Source organism: Equus asinus, chromosome 25 (assembly GCF_041296235.1).
Source record: "Equus asinus isolate D_3611 breed Donkey chromosome 25, EquAss-T2T_v2, whole genome shotgun sequence".
Classification (NCBI taxonomy): Eukaryota; Metazoa; Chordata; class Mammalia; order Perissodactyla; family Equidae; genus Equus; species Equus asinus.
In genome coordinates this window covers 15,490,717-15,514,044 of record NC_091814.1, presented here as the reverse complement: position 1 = coordinate 15,514,044, position 23,328 = coordinate 15,490,717, and the positions used below count along the sequence as shown (strand labels likewise).

General features: G+C 46.4%; 1 protein-coding gene and 1 long non-coding RNA gene across 2 annotated transcripts; both read right to left on the bottom strand.

The window, feature by feature from the left end:
* Positions 1–276: 276 nt before the first annotated feature.
* Positions 277–2,867, bottom strand: LOC139042014 (uncharacterized). Its single transcript, XR_011498199.1, has 2 exons — positions 2,794–2,867; positions 277–1,141 (listed from the first exon to the last, which is right to left on the bottom strand). It is a non-coding gene; the product is annotated as an uncharacterized lncRNA (long non-coding RNA).
* Positions 2,868–17,394: 14,527 nt separating this feature from the next.
* Positions 17,395–19,848, bottom strand: LOC106846209 (small proline-rich protein 2A-like). Its single transcript, XM_014864844.3, has 2 exons — positions 19,709–19,848; positions 17,395–18,288 (listed from the first exon to the last, which is right to left on the bottom strand). Exon 2 carries the CDS (start codon positions 18,265–18,267, stop codon positions 18,070–18,072), a length of 198 nt encoding a protein of 65 aa, XP_014720330.1. The 5' UTR covers positions 18,268–18,288; positions 19,709–19,848; the 3' UTR covers positions 17,395–18,069.
* Positions 19,849–23,328: the final 3,480 nt, after the last annotated feature.

The window sequence follows — 23,328 nt, the reverse complement described above, 5'->3', positions numbered from 1 at the left end:
CACTGCCCACCCTTCCCAGCCAGCATGGACACTCTGCGTGCAGTGCCCACCACACCAGCAGGAATGCCCACCAAAGCAGACATGACATGGATTTGGTTTGGAGACTGGGGAAGGGGGCCCCAGAGGGAAGGAGTTTCAATTCGTTACCCATGCCCTGTTTCCTTGGCTAAGTCAATACTCCCTTTCCTATAACTCCTGCCATTCCCCAGCCCCCCAAACCCAACCCTTTACATCCACAATGGTCTGGGCATTAACTGAATGAAAGTCCAGTTTCCCTAGTAGTAACATTTTTAATGAGTCAAACACAGAGGCTGCACCATGATGCCAGCAGGATGATGGGAGGGGCTCAGAGCCAGTTTCAGTCCTGGGAAGGGTCCAACTAGCAGTAAGAAATGGCGGGCTGGGGGGAGCTCAAGGGGTAAGGAAGGCAGGTGGCTTCATAACTTCTCTGAGGCATGGAGGAGAGGAGAATGGCTTCTCATATAAATTTTAAGATCATTTTGGAGAATTCCATTTTTCTTTATGAAATATGAGGAAAAGCTAATGTTTTCTTTCCTTTATGGGATTCTTCTTCAGGCTCCAGAGGCAGAAGTTGTCAGAGAGAGACCAACAGTGTTGTCTCTAGAGGTGCAGTGGTGGAAGAATGGCCTTGTTTTGACCACTTCAGGTGATGGTAGCTAGAAGAGAACACACCTGTCCAGGCTCCAAGGAGCTCCCTGAGCACATGTCACAGCTGGCCAACCTCTGCTGTCTGTTGGGTGTAGATCGCAGAGGTTGGGGATTAACTGTGGAGGCTTCATGATTCACCATGAGTTTGGGGAGGTAGTCTTTTCTGGGGCTAAATGTGGTTCATGTTATTGGATGAAGAGAGAAGAGAATCCAGTTGCCTCGTGAGCAGGTTGGGGAGGGTGGCTTCAGAAGGATCACTTCTGCTTTGGCAGATACTCCTGCTGGCATGGGGGATGCTGCACAGGGGGGCATTTTTGCTGGCTGAGGGGTGGAGAGCAAGGCTCAGATCCCTTGGGAGGGCAGGGCACAGGGACCTGGGGAGAGCAGGGCACAGGGATCTGGGGAGGGGGCTGGCAGGGGACTTTGCATTGTTGCTGTTGCTGATAAGACTTCTTTCTTGGTTGAAGAGATTCTGTAAGAAATAGGAGATACTTTTTATTTCGTTGTTGGTACTTCTCAACTAAACCATCGCAGCCCTACCATCACCCTCAGGGGTGACCTTCCATCAGACTTTCTGGCACATCTGCCATGTCACAGGACTCAGCACTAGCAGCTGCTAAATAAGGAAACAATTTGGGACTGTAGGAGGGTTTTTCTGTGGCCAGCTCCTCTATGTGGCCTGAGGTGACCACTCCTGGGATGTATGGCACACCTCAGGCTCTGACATCTAGGTGGTGCCCTGTTCAGGGGAGGGGGACCAGCAGGTCCAGCATTGGCATAGCCAAGTGTAGAGATGAGGAACAAGAGGACTTAGGTCAGACAGACTTGGCTGTTGGCCCCTGTATCGTCACCTACTTGCTGTGTGAAGAGGAGCAAACCAACTCCCTTCACTTTTCCTCAGCCTCCCCCTTGAAATGGGGCTAATACTGACCACATCCTAAGACTGTTGTAGGAATTAGAGAGATAAATTTGATAGAGAGGCAGGTACTCTGTGAGTGCTCTGCTGCTAGTTCAAGAGAAGAAGACAAGGAGAAAACCCCCAGAAATCATATCATGGTGTTTGTGGGGAATAAAGGGTCATGCTCATCCTGGGGTAGAGAGGAGTGGAGGACACGAGGGACAAGAGAGCTTCCTGTCAATACCTGAAAGGCCACCCCACTGAGGGGTGTGGGTGTAGAACTTTCCAGCAGAGATAGCAGAGCAATTCACATTAGACATGATCAGAAACGTCCTCGATGGGTTGAAGACAGAGGAAGGCTCCCCCAGCCTGATTTGCCCTCCTCAGATACTTTTGGAGGTCCACACGTCCTTCATCTAGATGCTTTCAGCCTCACTCTGCCGAGGACGGAGGCTGCACTCTCTCTCTCCAGGGCTTCTCCCCAGCAGGTAGTCTCTGACCGTGGATACGATGAAGGATCTGGTCCTTCCTGCCTTAGGATGGCCATTCCTCCTGCTCACATGCCTGCCCTGTGGCCAGTCTCTAACCTTTCCTCTCTTTCCTGTTACCCCATTTCTTAGCTCACTCAGTAACGATTTATGAGGGGGGTATTATAAACCCATCCCCTGACTTCAGTGTCCAAATCAAGCAAGCTGTAAGCAAGAAAGCAAGGGCCATCTTACCTCTAAACACCCCACATTCTAGAATATAAGAATATTAGAACACTATCTTAGTTTTTTTTCTTTTTAACTTAATGGTCCTACCCAAGCCCACTTTCTTGTCTAGCCTGTGACGGCATGCAAACTAAGGAAAATGAAGGAGACCTGGAGTAAAAATGGGGTCATCAGTTGTCTAGTTTGTCCTGAGTTTCCACATATTCCCTTTGGAACTTTGGATAAGCCACTTAATATTTCTAGCATGCATTTTGTTTCACCTGAAACTTGTTACAATATAATGAACAATCTCCAAATTTCTTAAAGAAAATTATTCTATAAGTTCCATTCATGAGATGCCTGCAAGTCTATCCATTAACTCACCCATCTTTATCAATACCAACCTTTCCAGTTCCCATCAAACACAATGAAAAACCAGAGTCAAGGTCCACGTTCAGCATCCCCTGTCTGCAGCCCCAGAGCAGCCTGGGCTCCCCAGCAGCTCTCCCTAACTGGCTGAGCCATTTCACTCACCTGCCTCTCCAAGTGTGCCTGTCTTGGGAGGATGGACCCAAGTGAGCTGAGGAGGCTCCGACCCTCGCCCTTTTATTGTGGATTCAGCCTGGGCTGAGGGAACACCTGGGATTCCCTCCTGACTTCCTGGTTCCAGATGTAGCTCTCCAGTTCCTGAAAACACTTGCCAAACTCCTTCTCTGAAGAGGAAACCCTACTTTGGTATTACCCAGTGAGTAATGGCATTTCCTTCTCTGCAGGAAGGATAGCCCAAGATGAGATGGATGTTTCATGTGTGTATCAGCCCATGGTCATCTCCTCAGGTTTCAACAGGGCAGTTCACTTGAGTGTGGAAAGCCAAGGTGAAGGGTCTTCATGGGGCTGGATTCTTGGAGGCTGGGCCATATCATCCAATTTCACTCAATCCTCCACTCTCCATGCTTCTTCTTTTGTGCCATGATCAAGATTCCTTTTAAATCCCTTGCTGAACACCTGCCTCTCCACCTTGCATTTTGAGAAGGTCTATTAATCAGGAGTCTCCAGAGAAAAAGAACCAATATGATGTGCATATGTATTTTTTAAGGAATTGGCCCATGTGATTGTGGAGGCTTAGCAAATCCAAAATCTGCAGAGTAGGCAGGCAGGCTGGAAACCTAGGGATAGCTGCAGTTCAAAGTCCAAAGGCAGTCTGCTCATAGAATTCTCTCGGGGATGGTCGGTCTTTTTTCTATTACAACGTTTACCTAACAGGATGAGGCACACCCACATTACGGGGCATGATCTGTTTTACTCAAACACCACTGATTTATATATTAATCTCACCTAAAAAATACCTTCTCAGAAATATCTAGAATAATGTTTGACTAAATATCTGGGTATTGTGGTCCAGCTAAGTTGACACGAAAATTAAGCGTCACAGCAGGTGAAATCAGGCAATCCTCAATCCCACTAGTGACTTGAGAAACACATACACTCACACACACATTCATACACACATGCGCACTCCCACCCACACACACACTATAAATTCCAGGGCAAAGCCTAGTGTGATAGAAGGTGGAAGTTGAAGACCCTCGAATAAAATTCATAATCTTCGGAAGTGATTCAGTGTTCTGCCCTGTACTTCTTGCTTTCCCTCAAGACACTGCCCAAGCATCAGTATTCGGGGCCTCTTAGGTCCAGGAATGGCTCTGATCTTTGGTTTCACGATCTGACAACACAGACAAATACAGAAATAAGCTGCTATTGCTTCTCTCTCTCTCTTTATCACGCTTATCATTAATCCCAGATTTTGACCTTCCATTGCAAAGTAATGGTTTAGATTTTCCTTTGAATATTCAATGGTTAAGAGTTATTTATGGAGCTTGGGAGTCCAGAGTTTCTGATGCACTTTTGACTCAAGATATTGCTCGTGGCAGGCACGAACTGTCCTCTTAGCCCTTCTTCTGCATGCCTGTGATGTCTTCACAGCTCAGTAAGATGCTCTGAGCCGGCAACTGTGAACTAGTGGTCCCCAGGCTCAGACCCCTGTACTGTTCTGAGAAAAGGAGTGCAAGAGAGGAACTGCCCCCAGCACACAAGAAAGAAGTTGTAAGGCCTTATAAGGCACAGGGGAAAGGGGGAAAGGGTTGGTCTTGCGTTTTTCTCCATGCCCTTGCAGACATGAGAGGAGTCATCCCAGCTCCTTGGACTGACCCAGAGAGACCTGCAGAAAGAGGGGTCAAAGGGGCAAGTCACCTTGAGGATGCCCATGGAGAAGGTGAGAGACATGTGGAGCTCTGGGAAGGGGAGTGGCTGGTTCTGGAGCACAGGCCAGCTTTGCAGGGGATTATTCCACTGAGGGGAAAGCACAGGTAGTGGCAGCGTCACATCGGGAGGCCATGACTGCTGTCTCAGCCTGTTCAGCCTTTCCTCCCAGCCTCAGGGCAAATCTGCCCCAGGAGTAGCCCCTTGCCTCAAATTGGGCTCTGTGCTTCCACAGCGCCCTGAGTGTAATTTCGCTATTCACATATATCTCATCTCATTGTCTATTTATACGTGTCGTCTCTCCCGGACTGTGAGTTCTAGGGCAGAGATGTGTTTCTGGCACAGCCCTGTCCTTGCTCATGGTTCACAGCCTGGCACATTGTAGGCACATCATGACTGCGTCTAAAGTGGCCCGCAGGAGCACCTGATACCTACTGTCGGAGTCGTGGGCGCAGTGGTTCATGTCTCTGCGACCTCTTTCTTTCTGCTTAAAACCCTTGGAGAAGAGAGTAGGGGAAGAGAAAGAGTCTTAGTCCCAGCCCAGGAAGCCCAGACTCTCAGGAGACCCCACTCTTTTTGTTTCTTCACACCTGTCCAACTGCCCTGAAGGCCTGAGGCATGCTATAGAAAGACCTTCCAAAGGAAATGTAAATGTTGCCATTGGGGATGTCAGATTTGGTGTTTTGGAGCATAGCCAGATTTTGTCAGTGTTTTCAGGTATTGGAGGTGAATATTCCACAACCAGGAAGTAGTAAGAAACCTCTTAACATTACATTGTTCATTCTTTACATATTACATGTCTATGTCCTTCCTTCTGCTTTGGAATATAAATGTCTTGAGGACAGGGACTCTGTGTGTTCCAGTGCCTGGAGCAGTAACTGGCACACCATGGAGACTTAATCAGTATTTGCAGACTGACTGCTGACTTCCTCTTGGTAAAACAGAAAACTGGTGAAAACAAGCATTGGTCCTCTCTTCATGAGATCTAAAATCTCTGAGGCCTGGAATAGCCTGGAGATATAAGGAGGGAGATGGTACTCTACCCATGGTTGGACATGGCTGAGGAGGGTTCCTGATTATCCAACATGAGAATGATGAATCAAGAAGGACAGGGAGAGAGAGGGAGGGAGGAGACAGGAGAGGATAGGGAGAAACGGGTGGTGGTGTGACCATAACCAGAGACTAACAGAGAAATGGAGAAAGAACAACAGTGACAGGGTATAAAGGTGAGAGAGACCGAATGAGCCAAACAGACAGTGTGTGGACTGAGGCAGACACTTGAGAGCCTCTATTTAATGGGAGCAAAGTTAGTTTCTGAAACTGAATCCCCAGGTCACCAAGTGGTTTCTGGCACTTGAGTCAAACTAAGTGGTTTCCCAAAGGGAGGAGTGAGCCCACACCTGTCTCTTCAAGCACTGACCTGACCTTCTCCTGGAGCTGCTCCTGACAGAGCTGCTCCCCTCTAGCAGGTGTGTGCACACAGGGTCGTTTGCTGCCCACCAGGCTCCTCACCAGCACGTGTGCCTCTGGCAGCCAGAGAAGTTCGTTAAAAAGTGACCTCATTCCCTAGCTCTCGGCTTTCTATATTATAGACCTGAGGAGCAAATTGACTGTGGAATTAAAGCATAGAGCTTTCCTTAGTTACATAAAAACTCTTCAGGGTTTTCATACTGCCCACTAAGAAAATCTTCATCGCCGGTCCACAGTTCTCCTGCTTAACATCTTCCAGCATCACCTCCCCACCAGTGAGAAGGCAAGTTCCTCCCTCTGTCCCTGAGCCAGTTCAGGACAAACTCAGCCACATGTGGAGCTGTCATTCCTACTGGCTTCCTCGAAACCAAAACCCAAATTGAGATCTAAGAGACCCAGATTGCAGCTTAGAAGGGGGGTATGTCACCATGTCACTTTAAGAGTGAATGAGAATGGGAACACGTGGAGACCAGGGGAGAGGTCTTCGGAAGGAACCAGAGGAGGACATGGAGTCACAGGGTAATCTGTGTGGGGATTGCCCAACAGCGCCGTTCCCTTTTCCCCTTAATAAATATTTGAAGAATTAATGAATATTTGTGGACTGTCTCTTGACATATTCCTGACTGAAATTGGGAAAAATGAAGATTGTTCCTCTCTTCATGACTTAAAATCTCTGAGGCCTGGAACAGCCTGGAGAGATAGGGAGGGACATGGCAGTCTGCCACAGGCCCCGGGAGGGTTCCTGATCCTCCAGGATGAGAATGAGGAGAGAGACAGAAATGGGTGATGATAAAAATAGTGTAAAACCCAGCCCCAAGACGTTTAAAGATGGCCTGTTCCCCGGGGAGCGGGATCCAGGAGTCTTGTTCTTCTCTCTCCCACAGCCTCCCCCCGAAGGCTGACGATCTGAATCCAATGCTCTCACACTCTAGAGGAAATCCTTCTAGAATGCTTGACAATGTGCTTAATCATCAGGAAGCTGCCAAACTGGAGTTTTCAGAGCAATGTGGGAGTTTGACAACTGTTTTCAGGGACCTGAGAATAAGAAATCTGTTGGGAAATCCCCTGTTTCCTCCTTGTCCTGCTGCGCCCAGGATGAAAGGGTCCTGGTGTGGCCCTGTTGGTGCCACTTGGATCCCTGAGTCCTGGAGCAGCGGGAGGCAGGTGAGTGAGAGAGCTCTGCCCTCTGGGGTGAGGCTCTACAGTGGCCTGTGGGTTGGCATTCTTTTTTGGTAGCGAGGAGAATTTATTTATTTTATTTTTTCCTTGTTAAAGATATTTTAATTAATCAGTTAATTGATTAGGATTTGCTGCAAGAGTGAATTTATTTTTCTAATTTTATTGAGATTGACATGCAACACTATGTGAATTTATAGATACAGAGTGTCAGACAGAGAGAGAGGGAGAGGGAGAGAGAGAGAAGAGAAAACCCAGAGAACCATCAGGAAAACAGTTGCAGAAAGAAAGAGAATTGCTAAATGGGGGGGGGGGGCAGTGAGCAAACCATGGCGAGGGATGGAATGTGAGGTCCTGGTTTTCAATGTGATGAAAGTTCTAGATGAGTAGAGCTATGTCCTGCGTCATACCAGTGGTTTGTGGTGAGACTGGCCCTGGAACTTCTCTTTTTTTCTTTGGTGGGAAAGAGCTGCCCTAAGCTAACATCTGTTGCCAATCTCGCTCTCTTTTTCTTTCCTCCCCAAAGCCTCAGTACATAGTTGTATATTCTAGTTCTAGGTCCTTCTAGTTCTTCTATGTGAGCCACTGCCATAGCACGGTTACTGACAGAAAAGTGTTGTGGTTTCTGCACCCAGGAACCAAACCTGGGCCGCTCAAGTGGAACGCACTAAACTTTAACCACTAGGCTACTAGGGCTGCCTCCGGAACTTCTCTTGCATAGCTCCCTTTCCATCATTATTTTTCTTGATCACCATGATTATTTCTTTGGGTAGAGCTTCTTGCCCCTGTCCCAAGTATGACATGCCATCAGATGCATGACTGAGCTGAAGGACTGAGCCATATTCTGGTTCTTGGATAAACAGTGGCTGAGATTTTCTATGGATAACTATCTTTGATTTTGTTTCTGACTCTTTATTTGGACCATGAACATGGGTCCGCCCCCGCCAGGAGTCACCATGATTCAGTCTGGAGAGTATGGTGGGGAGACGAGATAGAGCAGAAGAAGAGAGAAATGCCTCCATCAATTACAGGTGTACACCCAATGGCAGGAGAATTTCATGGCATGTTGCAAGCCCCACTGAATCAGAATCTCTGCATCAACAGGGCTTCGGGAACCCTGCACAGGTGTTCCAGCCTTGGGCCAGTCCAGAGTGAGAGGGAACTCTTTCCAGACCCCTCACTCCATGCTGTTATGCCCACTGCAGACCCGCAGATGGGTCTTGTTCCCCATGAGGGGCAGCTCTTGGGGTAAATGCAGGCTGCATTGTTGCCTCTCAAACCAATTTTTTTTCAGGATGAACAACCCCAGCTTCTTTATGTTTTCTTTCATGGCACAGTATTTTGGTTCTAGGCCATTCCTACTGGCCTTTCCATGACTTGATCCACTGTGAGCATGTTCTTCTTGAGGACTGAGCCTGAGGTGGACCTCAATCCTCTGCAACAAGCTCATTTTGGGCAGCCGCAGGGTGAATATTTTGTAGTCAGCGTGATGAGTGGAGAGCCCCCTGGGACTGACTATCATGGCAGTAAGCAAGGTGGGAAGGCCTGGGTCTGAGAGTTACACAGGAGTAGGGAGAGATAGAGGTCATCCCTGGGAGAACTTGCATAGTTTTCTGCCAGCTAAAAGTGCTCATCTCCTGTTTCTTGCAGGCTTTCATCAATCCAGAAAGGATGTCCTATCAGCAGCAGCAACAATGCAAAGTGCCCTGCCAGCCACCTCCCCAGGTCCCTGTGCCCTGCCCTCCCAGGGTGCCTGAGCCTTGCCCTCCCAAGGGACCTGAGCCCTGCCCTCCACCCCCAAGCCAGCAGAAATGCCCCCCTGTGCAGCATCCCTCTTGCCAGCAGGAATGCATGTCAAAGCAGAAGTGACACCTCTTAAACCACCACACCCTAACTTTGGGCACGGAGCTGCTGTATCCTCTCTCTGCCCACCTCAGACTCCTTTGTTCCAGCAACTACAGGAAACACCACACAGCCCCAGGAGAATCTACCTCTCAACTGACTCAAAGGAGAATGACAGCTGCGTTCACAGGTTTTCGAGTGATTGTTCAACTGATTCCTCTCAGCGTCAACATCCAGAAACCAGCAGGGATTGGACCGGAGTTACAAAGGCCTTCCCTGGAACCATATGTTTATATCTGCTGTGGCCAGGGGAGGCCAGTTCCTTTAGCTGCTGCCTCTATGCCTCTGCTGCCTCTGTTGGCCTGAGATCATCAGAATGATGGAAGTGTCCTCCTTTGCCACTGCCTCCTGCCCTTTTCCAAATTTTTTGAGGTTTTGAGAAGCTGATATCTTTTAAGTAACTGATTTAAGTAAATGGAAAATTACCCCTAGTTCCCTCTCTTCCTGCACTCTTCAGTTATGGCGATGAGGTCTGCTGTTTCCTATCACCTCCCTGCTTACTTCTTCATCTCCAAAGACAGCTGACTCTTGCTCTGTCCCTGAGCCTGGACATTCCCAACCCTGTGATGCTGTGACTTCCTTCTTCCCACTTCCTTCAATAAATTCAGTTGTTTCTGGCTGGGTCCAACTCTGCACACTGGCTGGTGCTGGGAAGGGAAGGGGAGAAGGTCACTGGTGGAAGAGGAGCATCCTGGGCCTGGAAGCAGAGCCAGGGAGTGTGTGGGTGCTTGGAAAGGCCACCAGGGGGCAATCAGGAGGCCATAGGAAGGAGATACAGGGGTTTCCTGGAACTGGGGCATCCAGACCCCCATCTGCACTCAGTCTGGGTCCGCACTGCTTGGCAGCTGGCCGCAGGTCCACTAATAGCCCCAGAGACCTTCCTCCTTTCCTCAGGGCAGGTGCACCAGGCAGGAAAGATGGGGAGTATTGGTGTTGTAGGTGGCAGTGTCAGGGTGCTACTGAACTGAGCAAGAAACGGAGTTTTCACGGTTCATGGAAGTCTGGCTTTGGAGCTAGATCCCTAATTGTGAGCCTGACCCTCCCTGTCCAAGGAGGCATCATGGACCCAGGTCTCTGAGGTCTCTGTGCTGGGAACAGACTCCATCATGCCAGGAGTCCACAGCCCTGAGATTTTCAATAAGAAATATGAGGACTGTGTCATATTACTTCATAGATGGGCTTGTGTATTATATGTAGATCTATTTCTATTCTTCTCTAAAATTTCTGGGTAATCAGTAACCATCTACTGAGCACCTACTATGTTCTGGGCCCCAGGCCTCATTGTGAAGACACAAAGAAGGGCAGGCCAGCTTGTTCAGTGTGGCCCACTGATCTGCAAGGAGGGCAGATAAGCATATGGGTGTACAGAGCCATTAGTCAGGGCTTTGTGTCAGGGAGCAGAGAGTGGGAGAAGGCACATGGGGGAAGGTGCTGCCCAGGAAAGAGCCAGGACTGTCTTCCCAGAACCTGGTCCTGACTGTACAGGTTGCCAGATAAACACATCCATGGTTTACTTTGTTTAACCACCATTCCATTCTATTAACTCACTCTTCTTTGATCTTCAAGACACTAACAATTGTTATGACATGGATTGTTGCAACTTTAGGACTTTAGTCCTTGTCCTAAGGAATTTGTCTGGCCAACAGCAGACAATAGGGGAGGTAAAGATGGTGGAACAGGTGGAGGAAAGTCCAGCCCCAGACTGTCTGTACAGCCCTGGGGGGCCACCCCTTGCAGGGAGCATGACTGTTTTGTACAGTTCCTGGGGCAGAATTTGGTGAGTGTGGGAAAGAAGACCCATAATTACCTAAAGAGACTGTTTACTGTGACCCCCATTGCCAGGATCCCTACCTAAAGTTGAATGTCCTGGCCCAGGAAGTGTTCAGACAGCAGTTTGTGACAGATTAAAGCCTTGTTGAAGAGATTCTAATCTGGTGACACATTAGATCCCATTGTCTCTGGGCTCTTCAACCCATCCTTTCATGTCTGTGACCCCAGTTCAGAGCTGAGACATAACTTCAGCTTCTCCAGCAATTTTGCGCCTCTTCTCTAATCCACCTGTAGCTGACCAGGCTACTCTCCAACGTGCTATCCCAGGATCCAGGGCTGTGTTGATTTGCCCCAGCAAAGAGGCCACAGCAGGGACAGTGGGTTCAAGATAATTTGCTGTCAGTCTCCAAGAGCTACACATTTGGCCTGGCCTAGCCTGGCGATTCAATGGAGACATAACAGGGATGGCTATCCCTGTGCCTTTCAAGCATTTTAAGGCTGGCCAATCTCTGCAGTCTCTCCAGGCATGAAATTTTGGTTTTGGCTTATAATTTTGATGGGGAGGTTGAGTTCCAGGGACTTCCTTTGTCTTTTTTTTCCATAATAGCCCTTACCCAAAGTGAAGGATCCAATTTGCAAATTCTTCCAATTGTTGAGGTTCTCTGTTCCAACAAGTCATTCAGGACGTGGGGGAATAAACCTAGGATTGATTTCGGTACCACTGGATAAGCACAGGTCAAAATTCCAATTATCACTTGACTCTGGTATTGGCTTGGCTGGGCATCTGGCTGCTGTACTGAAGCATTCAAGCTGTCAGCTCCCCCCTTTTCTTGTCACCTCACATCCAATTTCACAGTGATGCTCAGTATCCAGTTCTGAGAACAGAGTCAGGAAAAACTTGGCCTTTAGTTGATACTTATTGGATGAAGTCATAGGATCAATTCTGAATGGATGTAGGAAATGATGATTGATTTAGCTTTCATGGGTTGTTTCCTCTGCATGGAATGCCCTTCCATCCTTCTCTGACCATCAACATTTGGTTCACCCTGCAGAATCCTTTTTAGTATCTCACTAGTCCTGGCTCCTCCACGAAATCTACACTGTCCCCATCAGTCTCATCACACTTGTCACCCTCATTTCACTCTCTGGACTGACTGCCCTGTAATAGCCAGTGCAGGACTATTCCCTTGACCTAAAAGATTAGTGACTTTTTTTATGTGATGCTCGTCTATTTTTCTCTACACTCCCAGCACCCAGCTCAGGATGAGCATAGTAGATGTTCAATAAATTGCTGTCATTTGAGTGGACCAGACACAACTTAACAGTGAAATCAAAAGACAAAAATAGTGAAATGCCCGGAAGATACAAGTGTTAATTTATGAAATCAGAGGAGCCTCATTAATGAGCCTGTTCTCTGAAATCTTCCTGCAGAATTGGACTTCCTGGATTCTATGCCTTTCTTAGGCTTGGACAGCCTAGAAACGTAGCTGAAGGGATTGCTCAGTTGACAGTCTCCTCCAGGGTAGGTTCCAGGCAGGATCAGTTCACACTTCAGGGTCTTGGCTCAGAGCTGTAGCTCCCACCCACTGAATCTGCAAAGCCTTCCTCTTGCCCAGCATCCCTACAGCCCTGGGGTTAGTAGTTCCAATGTCAGCACTTCCCGCTGTCCCTGCCTGGCAGGTCCTTCCTCAGGAAATGGGGACTTGGGAGGGAGGCAGCTGGTCCTCTTGTGGGTTATTGAAGGGAATCTCTGTGGGCCAATGGGGTGTTCCTAATTTAGCTGCATCTCTACTTCACTCTTCAGTGGCCCATGACCATCTCTAGAGTCTTTTAATGACCTCCCTTAAGGATCTGTTGACTGCCCAGGTCACTCCTTCCTGGAAGGAAACATTCTTCCCTGGACCCAGCAAGAGAGGAGAGTCAGGATTGTTCAGAGATGTTGCTTTCATTGAAGGGAGCATGAACGGGGGGATGTAAAGGTCCAGAACGGCCTCAGGGGCAGAGAGAGGAGTCAGCTGTCTTAGCAGAGGAGGAGGTGATTAATAGGAAATATAACATTGTCTTGATTGAGGGTGAAGAATTGGAACGTAAAGAAATTCTGAAGAATTTTCCATTGTTTAAGGTAGTTTTACTTAAAAAAAATTTTAATCTTGTAATTCAAGATTCCCCAAAATGGTGAAACCCAGGTGTGCAGAGAGCTAAGGAAGCACTATTCTGTACCTTGAAGTGTCCTCATGAGCCAGCAGGGGGCAACAGAGAGGGTGGAAGCAGCAGCTAGAAGAACTAACTGGTCCTGACCACAGCAGGGTCAAAATAGAGAATGGAGAACAGGTCTTGCGTCCAGGAAAGACACCTAAAACGTGGCCCCCTTGTCCAATCCTCACTGTTTCCTAGAAAGTTGCTGGGGGGAGCTGTTGATGAAATGCAGTCAAATTAGTGATCTGTGAAGAACTTTCTCTTCAAGTAGATGGGAAGTAACTTCTGGGCTGTGTGGCATTCTCTCTTGGAGCTGGAAGAAAGGGACTGGAGAGGGGAGGGGGGAGCAACAAATTCCAAGCTATTTGAAGATGGGGTACTGTGCAAGAGCCATTTCTACTTTGGTGGTCTTCCTGTTAGCATCGGGAGGGGGTGCACTTCTGCCAGCTGGGGGTGGGGAGCAGGGCTCCGGGCCCTGGGAGGGAGCTGCAGGCGATTGTGTGCTGTTGTTGCTGCTGCAGGACAGCATTCCTGGGTTGATGAGAACCTGCAAGAAACAGGAGATAAACTTCTAATCTGCAGCAACAACAGTGGAAGAACTTAATCCTGAGTATTCACGTGGGAGAAGCGCCCTTTCCTCCACCCGCTTCCTCATTCTCTGGGACGAAGATCGTCTCATCTTTCCCACTCACTCCCAGCCCACTGTAGCCTCCAAGGAGCAGGTTCTCAACCAAGGGGAGTCCTCTGGGGCTGCACTAAGATGCCCCATGTCTGCCCACAGCTACCCCAGCCCTAGAGGGTTCTGCCCTGTAAGAGGATCATGCTCGCATCGCCATGACTCAGAGAAAAAGCAAAACTTTTGGGGAACACCGAGACATAGTGCCTGTTAAGAAATGGAAAAAATTGAGTGGGGGGTTTTTAGTCTGAGGAAGCAAAGGTTTGAGGGGTTAAGACTGCACATAGTTCACAGCTATTCCTCATAGAGATGTGCTCCCGAATGTTCCAGAGAGTGGGAACAGGATGAGTGGAGGGAAGTGCTAGGAGGTAAAGATGAAGTCCCTGCCACCCAAATTTAGCAGCACTTCCTAAGTTAGTGAGTTCTCTGGCCCAAAAAATGTTTAATTAAGTTCAATTAAGAATATTTAGTTTGGTGGGAGGCGGGACTGATGGTTTTAGTGTGTCATGCAAAATTTCCTGTCTTTTGATCTGTGCCAGTTATGAAGATATTTTGTCTTTTCCCCTAGACTTATTGGCTATTTCTCTTCTCCATCTATGCTATCCCTGGTTACTTTAACACCTGACCTCTGTTTCTTCAGTGAAGTTAATACAAGCCAATTTGAATTGGCCAATTAAAAGTCAAAATTGAACATCAGAAAAGACAGTCAGTAAAACCACAGGCTTTTGTTACCTTAGCCTGAGCACAAGCTGAAGATGATTGCAGAAGGAGGAGAAAAGTACAGTCTCCAAGGAAATTAAGTTCTAGTCCAGGTCTACCAGAACACTGTCTGTGGTCTGGGTCCCTGGTTCCCTTATCTACAGCTGCCAGTGTGAGCACAGTGCCCACGCGGTGTGACAGGAGGCTCTGTTGTCTGTGCAGTGCTCACAGCCCTGCAGAGATATTGTTGCTCTAAGCCCCAGGGGGGACCCCTACTTGGCAGCTGCACTGAGGCATTCAGGAGATCCTGGCGTCTGCAAGGAGATGAGCAGAAAGGACTTGCTGAGCTCCACATCCCCAGGAAACAGGCATTCTGCAGGGATCCCAGGGCTGGGACTCAGCATCTTTCCTAACCCCCAGTACAATCCCACTATCTCTTTCAGGTTCTTGAAATGAAATTACTATCAACATCAACAATACCACCTCCAGCTCCGAGCTTTAGGATCAAATGGAGTTTAAATAGTTTAGTTAAACAGTCCTTGAGCTCCAACCAGAGACCAGGCCCTCGTGTGTGCATGTGTGTGTCAGGGGGCAGTGTCAGGGTGTGAAGATGCAGAGAGCCCTGGAGGACCTCACAGTCTGTGTGGGGCAGGGTGAGTGTGTTACAAATGTTTAGACAGAGTGAAAGTACAGAAGCATGACAGAAGTCTCATCAACATGCTGTGGAAGCCCAGTGGGAGGAAGTTGGTTGATCACAGAAACCTTCCTGGGGAGGTGTCACCTCGGGGGATGATGTCTCATTCCAGAACTTTCCTATCCATTGACCTTCCATTGGCAGTTTATCCAGTCTTCCATTCTTCAGTTATCTTCATGGATAGATACTGCACGCTTTGCTTTCTTCACCAGGAAGAGATGGATTCCTGGACTGGTCAGCTGGCCAGGAGAAGGTTTGTCATGCTTAATCTCTCAAAATAAAGAAATGGAAACCTCATCCTGCTCAGTCTGCTCCCCACAAAGGCACTCACCTTGTGCTCCTTACCTGGGCACAGCCCAGGAGTCTCTGGTCTTTCCATACTGCCAGTTCCCAGCTGCTGAAACACCTTAGGGGTTTGGGCAGGCCAGTGGATGAATGGACATCCTTACTTACCCAGGTAATAGTTTTAGCCTAAAGTTATTTAAGAAATTCTTCCTGTTGATCTTTAAAAAGGACTCCAAGCTTTGAAAACTGTGGAGAAAATGCATTCTATACACCTACAAAGCAGAGTCAGCATGAGAACGATTTAGGGCCAGTGGAAGAGATCAGTAACAAGACTTAGAACCAGAACCAGAGCTACTTCTGGTCTCTCTCTGTTTCAGAATCTGAAATTAACCACCACGGACATTCCTGGGCACAATGAATGGACCCAGGAACCTGCAATCAACTGGGAGGAAGGGGAATGGGTGGAGTTTGGGGGAAAGACTCACAACTCTTCTCAATCCTGCTGTAGGTAAAATTAGTCCTTAGCCTCTCTCTTCTACACTTTCTCTCAATTGTTCTTGAAATTTCTTACTTTGCACATATATTTTTCAATTGACTGTGACCTAATTTTACCTCCATGGAAGTAAGAGAGAGGCTACTATGAGGCTGGTGGGAGGAGAATTGGGGAAAACATGGAATGTGATTAAACTCAAACTTCCATCATCACTGGATATGATTAGCTCTCAAGAAAGGTCTTGCCTGTGGCACTTAAGAGCCCAAGGGAGAAGTCCAGGCAAGAAACCAAGGAGTCATCATCTGCTCTTCCTTCTTCTTCACCTTCCATATTCCACACATCACCCCAGCACACCCTCTGCCCTTGTCAGATATGATCTAATGGTCCACGAGGCATGTATCAGTCCCCACCATCTCAGCAGACCACTGAGGAGGCTTCTCTAGAGAGTCTCATTATCTTCTTTTCTTTATCTCTGGGTTTTATCAGTTCCAGACATTTCATTGGTGCTAATCAATGATTGTTGAGTTAGAGTACAGAACTTGATTTATCAGAGTAAAGGACAGACATAAATAACCCAACCTGTAAGCTGATGCTGAAATGCAAGCAGGACTTCCTTAGTCCTTCCACACCTGTCTCAGGCTCAGGCTCAGGGACACTGGAGGCCCGCCCCACAGTGACTATCTAAGCCAGCAGTCCTCAAAGTGTGGTGTGAACACCCTGGGGGTTCTCAAGGTGCTTTCAGTGAGGTCCATGGGTTAAAACTATTTTCATAATGATGTTCAGATGTTGTTTGACTTTTTCACTCTCTTTTATCTTTAAGTCTACAGTAGAAATGACAGAAGAGACAACATGACATGCGGTGATATTATCACTCTGACAGCTAGTGCAATGCCTACTTGTGTATAGTGTGTTTTAAAATATTCTCAGTTTTAATTTCCAATAAGAGAAATATCAATTGATAAAATTCACAATAACTAAAGTGCTAAATTATTCTTCAATAATTTTAAGAGTGTAAATCTTTCCCAATGACCAAGCAGCTTAAGAACCACTGCAGTAGGTAACACTCTCTGGGGTCCATCCCCTCCAGGACAGTCTCCACACAGGGCCTGGTTGGCAATTCTTGTCCCAAGTACTGGTCCCATGGACCTCCCTGGACCTTGCAGAGCCCATCTCATGCTCAGCCCATCCTGCAGCCCTGACCTGATTGGTGGCTCCATTGTCAACACTCTCCACTTCCCCTGCATGGTAAGTCCTTCTGTGGAAAAGATAGGTGCTGGGTGTAGAGGTGGGCTTGGGAGACATGTGGCCCTTTGGGGCACTGAGAATGGGTGACCAGAAAGGAAAAGGAGACCTGCTGTCTTGCGCAGGGTGCCCATCTCCTTCTCTTGTGGCCCCTGATCTCCTCCAAGTTCCTTCCAAGGATTTCCCACTTAGTCTTTGCTTCCTTTCGTGGGCCCTGATTTCTCCTTCTGTGGCTTACGCCCAATCCCAGCAAGAGAGCAGAGACTTGGCCAATCAGGGATGAATATTTTTTATTGAGAAGCAGGGAGGAAGGAGCATCGTAGAGCATGGAGTCATTTTAATGGAGTCAGAGTCCAGAGGGAGGGGTGAGCTTTCTTAGGGGTTGTGGGAAATAACAAACAGAAGACCTCCTTCTCTTCGCTAAAGAGTGTGCAGTTGTGCTGTGAAGAACTCTAGGAAACTTTCATTTGATTTAAACAGTTTCCTTGTTTTAATTTTTCAATCATGTTTGCTCCTAGAAACTTTCATGGAGTTGAAACCCACGGAGGCAGACTGCTGAGCAAGGAAATCTGTGTCCTTGTAGTGAGCTTGTACAACCAGCAGAAGGCAACGTGGTAGAGGAGATGGCAGCTGGAAAGTCTGGCCTGGTCCCGACCAGGACAGTGGATGGAGAAGGGCAAGAACACATATGGCCTCTAGGGAAGGGTCTGAGAACATGGCACTTCTGTCTAAATCGTGTGGCTTCCTGGGAGAGGAGCTGGGAGGAGTCGTTGATTGGAGGAGGAAAATCCAGTAGACTATGACAATATCTTTCTTCTTGAGTCTCAAGAGAGGCAGCATCTTCTAGGTTGTGTGTGCTCCCTGTTGTTGCTGGAAGTGATGGGGCAGGAGTGAGCAAGGGGGTGCAGTATCTTCATGACCAGGTCGGAGAGGGTGGCTTCAGAGGTGTCACTTCTGCTTCGGCGGGTATTTTTGCTGGCCAGGGGGGCACTTAACAGGGGGATACTCCTGCTGGCCGGGAGGTGGGGGACACGGCTCAGGCACCTTGGGAGGGCAAGGCACAGGCACCTTGGGAGGGCAGGGCTCAGGGACCTGGGGAGGGGGCTGGCAGGGAACTTTGCATTGTTGCTGCTGCTGATAGGACATTTTCTTTAGATTGTAGATCAACTGAAAGAAAGAAGAAAAGCACTTTAGAATGAGACAAGATCAGTGGGGGAGATTATTTCCAAAGGAGCACAAGGGAGAAGCCTTCTCTCCTATAACTTCTTTCTTTCATGTCGGTGCTATGACCATCCTATTTTACTCTCTCCCGAGACCACCCAACCCACAGAAGCCTCCATGGATCACAGTGGTCAACAAAGAGGATTTTCTTGGGGCCCGCCCTGCCGATGCTCAGTGTCTGCTCTGTCTGTCCCACCCGGAGAGTTGGTGCCCAGACTGTGCTCTGTCCTTTAAATAGAGCATGCTCACTCTACAGGGAGACAGGAGAAAGAGAAGATTTGGAAAGCATCTGGAAAAGGTCCCTGAAAATTAAAGGTAAAATGTCTTTAGAATCATCACCTTGAAGATAAGAGGACTGGGAGGCAAGAGAGCACCTGCTAAATTCTGTAGGACCTGTTGATGCAGGGTCCAATTTGGAGAGATTGGACTATATTTCTTCCAGATACCATGAAATATTTCCTTCCTCTAGGACTGTGCCCTCTTCACTGCTGAGGCATTTCTTCCTCTTTGCCCTCTTAGGCAACTTCTCTGGTCCTCTGTGTCATTCCTGACTACTTTAAACCTGGTCACTACTTCTTCAAGGATAATGAATGTCCCTTCGTGATGGCTGTCTTAAGAGTTGGAACCAGGAGCAGAGTCAGAGTCAGCAGGAAACCCCAGCCAGGCATCCGGCTCAGAGCCCCACTGGATGGCTCATCATGCCCTAACCCGGGGTCAGAAGCCTGACCATGAAAAGAGGGAGATATTTGAGGAGGAGCACAGGAAAGAACAAAGATGGAGGTTATGAAAGCTAAATTCTGGCCTCAGCTTTACCAATATCCATTTGGCTGACCTGGAGCTTTATCATCTCTACCTTTAATCACATGAATCTCAAATTACCTTCTATTTTAGAACAGAGGTAGGTAAACCTTTTCTGTAAAGGGCCAGATAGTAAATATTTTAGACTTTTCAGGCCAACCAGTCTCTGTCACAACTATTCAACTCTGCCATTGCTGTGTAAAAAAGGCATAGACAGTATGTAAACAGATGGGCATGACTGTGTTCCAGTGACACGTTATTTATAAGAATGGTGGTGGGCTGGGCTTGGCCTGTGGACCTTAGTGTACCGTTACCTGCTTTAGACCCCTGACTTTCTGCATCACACTCATCTCACTTCTCCCTGCTTGCTGTCTTTCCCTCCTGGTCTTTGTTTTCTGGTCTGTTTTGCTTGTCTGTTCCTATTGCTGTTTCTGGGCATCCGTCTTTCCTTTTCTGCATCCGACCCTAGCCCATAACTCTACACAATCTCCTCATTCCCTTTAGTGGGAACCTACTGATGGCCCCTTAGAGGGCTTCCTCTCCCACAGAACAGAGCCTCCCCACTCACCTGCCTTTCCAGGCTGTTCCAGTCTTCAGGGATTCAAGTGTGTGGAGAAGCCCAGAACAGGGTCCTTTTATCCTGGGCTCAGCCTGCGCAGGAGGAAACTAAAGGAGTTTCCCCACTACTTCCTGGTGTCCCGATGTCTCATTCAGTTCTTGAAAACACTTGCTAAACTCCTTCTATGCATGAAAAACTCCAGTTTGGCAGCTTTTGCATGAATAATAGCATTTGCATTTCTTCTGGGAGGATTTAGTATGGTGTGTAATGGGTGCGGCAGAGGGATATAGGGATACATTCATTTTCTTCAAGTGTACCTGGGTCCTTCAGTGGAGTTGGGATGGATATGAGGATACAGGAGGAAAAAAGTCTCTGGGCTGAAATGCGCAGAGAGAGAGTCTTTTCCAGGAATGCCAGGGCTGGATCTTAACGCACTTCATATTCCATCCTAGTGTCTCCTCCCCACATTTTATATAGAGTGAATGACATTACCATCCACACCACATATACTCCACCATTAGCACTGATGTTTGGGGTCAAATAAAATTAAGATCATTTACCCAAAGACCATTGAGTACCTACTAGGGGCCAGGTCTGTGAGTAGGGGAGGAAACAATAATGAATAAGACCCCACCTAGGCTCAAGAAATGTTCATAGTCTAGTAGGAGACAGATGTGAATATGCAGAGTGAAGGGACAGTGCAATATGGCAGACAGTTGATCAGCGTACTACAGGTCTGCCAACTGGGACTTTATGTGGAAGGGGACTCTCCTATACCAGGCATTCTTTCCCCTTCTAGAGATTGTCCTGAACTCTGGAGGTTGACTTAACCCTCCTCTACCAGCTTCATATCATCCTGCTCCCAACTATCATCCACTCTCTTCTCCCCTTCTTTGGAACCAATTGATATACAAGGACCTTATATTGTATCCTCTATTTCCAAGGAATAAAATGTGAACCTCCCCCTTGGTCACTGACCCTCCTTATTTGTCCTTTCATCCTTGGGGCTCCTTTTCTGCATACAGGCCAATGCGCTCAGAGTCCTGGGCACCTCTTCTTCCCAGCTGGTAGCTCAGGATTTCTTACGGTACTGAGAAGGTCTTGATGGTGTGGGTAGAACAAAGGGTCTAAATCCCCAAGTAATTTGGCATATCCTATATCCCAAATTTTAGAAAGGATTCCTTGTGAATGGAAAATGTAATGAAAGAATGGTATATTCCCACAAAGAAAGACTATACTGCAAAGAGACAAACTACAGCTACACGCTAGAAAAGGAATGAATCTCACAAACACAATTTTGAGGGAAAAAAATCCAGGCAACAAAGAATTCCTACTGTATAATTCCCTTTATATAAATTTCAAGAACAAGAAAAGCAAACCTATGGTGTTAGATGTCAGGATAATGGTGATGTTTGAGGGCCTGTCCACTAGGTGGACTACTGGGATGATGGTAACATGCTCTTTCTTCATCTGTGTATTGGTTACATGGTTGTTCAGCTAGTGAAACTTTACTGAGCTGTATTCAGTTGTGTTCTCAATTTATACTTCAAATTTAGTTCAATTGAAAGGTTACTTTAAAGAAAAGAATCCTAGTTTTCCTGCAATGCAGTGAACAAAGAGACCTACGATCAGGTCAGCAAAATAGTACCATCACAGGAATGTTTTGTAGGACAGTAAAGACTTTGGATTTTATTCTAGTTGCAATGGGAAGATATTCAATAATTTCAATAAAGACAAGGTACAATGTTATTTATGTTTTTATATTATTGCTGCAGTTGCTCTGATAAGGGATTGCTGTGGTACAAAATAGGAAGAGGAAACAAGACAGGAGACTTTTGCAGTGGTTCGGACAAAGGATAACAGTGGCTCTAATTGGGGTCAGAACATTGGAGATGAGAAGGTGAGAAGTGGTTCTATTCTTAAGACAGAACTTGAGGACTTTGGGAGAAATTTTATGTATGAGGTAAGAAAAAGAGGAATCAGAGATAGATCCTAGGCTTTTAAAGTTATTATTACTTTAAAATTGTTATTATTACTTTAAAATTATTATCCTTATTACTTTAAAATTATTATTATTATTGTTTGTGGCTTGAGCACATTTACACACAAGGTGACATTGTTGTGTATATTAAAAGTGGATGGAAAGTATTATTGACAATAGTCAAGATATGGAAACAACCTAAGTGTCCATCAATGGATGAATGGATAAAGAAGATGTGGTATATTATTCAGTCATAAAAAAGAAGGAAATCCTCCCATTTGTGATAACATGGATGAACTTTGAGGGCATTATGCTAAGGGAAATAAGTCAGGCAGAGAAAAACAAATACCATGTGATTTCACTTATATGTGGAAGCTGAAAAACAAAACAAAAAACCTGAGCTCATAAACACAGATAACATATTGGTTGCCAGAGATGAGGGGTGGGGAATGAGTGAAATGGGTGAAGGGGTTCCAAAGGTACAAACTTCCAGTTATAAAATAAATAAGTCATGAGGATATAATGTACAGCATAGTGACTACAGTTAATAATACTGTACTGCATATTTGAAAATGCTGCATATTTGAAAGTTGCTAAGAGAGTATATCTTAAAAGTTCTCATCACAAGAAAAAAATGTTTTGTAAGTATGTATGGTGACAGATGTTAACTAGACTTACTGTGGTGGTCATTTTGCAATATATACTGAATCATTATATTGTACACTTGAAACTAATATAATGTTATATGTCAGTTATATCTCAATTAAAAAAGAAGTAGAGAGAAAATATTCCACAAAAGGTAGACATGACATTATTACATAAAAAGGATAATGAGCACATATTATGAATAACCTCATAACAATAAATCTACAACTTAGATGAAAAAGACAAATTCCTTGAAAATACAACTAACAAAAAGTAACACGTAAAAGAAAACTTAGATAGCCCTGTGATGAACTTTTGATGTGTCAGCTTGCCTAGGCCACACTCCCTAGCTATTCAAACCTAGTCTAGGTGCTGCTGTGAAGGTAGATCTGATTAAAGTCCATAGTCAGTTGGCTTTAAGTAAGAGAGAATATCATAGAAAACCTGAGTTGGTCTGATTCAATCAGTTGGAAGGCCTTAAGAGCAGAGCAGAAGCTTCACTGAAGAAGAAATTCTTTGTATATACAGTAGCTTCAGCCCATGCCAGAGGGTTTCAGCCTGCCCTTCCTGATGTCCTGCCTTACAGATTTTGGACTTGTCTACCCAGCCTCATAATCATGTAAGCCAAGTTCTTGCAATAAATCTCTTAGTGTATATCTCCTACTGATGCTGTTCCTCTGGTTGAGCCCTGAATGAAACAACCTTTATAATTGTTACAGAAATTTAACTCATAATTTAAAGTCTTCCCATATAGAAATCTCCAGGCCCAAATGGCTTAACTCGTGAGTTATATCAAATACTTAAGGAAGAAAAAATATTAATCATACATAATCTCTTTCAGAAAACAAAGAAAGAGGGAATACTCATCAAATCTTTTTGAAGGTAGCATAGCTCTGATTTCGAAACTTGACGAGGACATTACACAAGGGAAAATTACAGACCAGTATCCCTCATGAACATAGAAGCAAAAATCCTTAACAAAATATTAGTAAACTGAGTCCTG

Excerpts from the sequence above, each read along its gene's own strand:
- LOC106846209 (XM_014864844.3), bottom strand. The coding sequence starts at position 18,267 with ATGTCCTATCAGCAGCAGCAACAATGCAAAGTTCCCTGCCAGCCCCCT.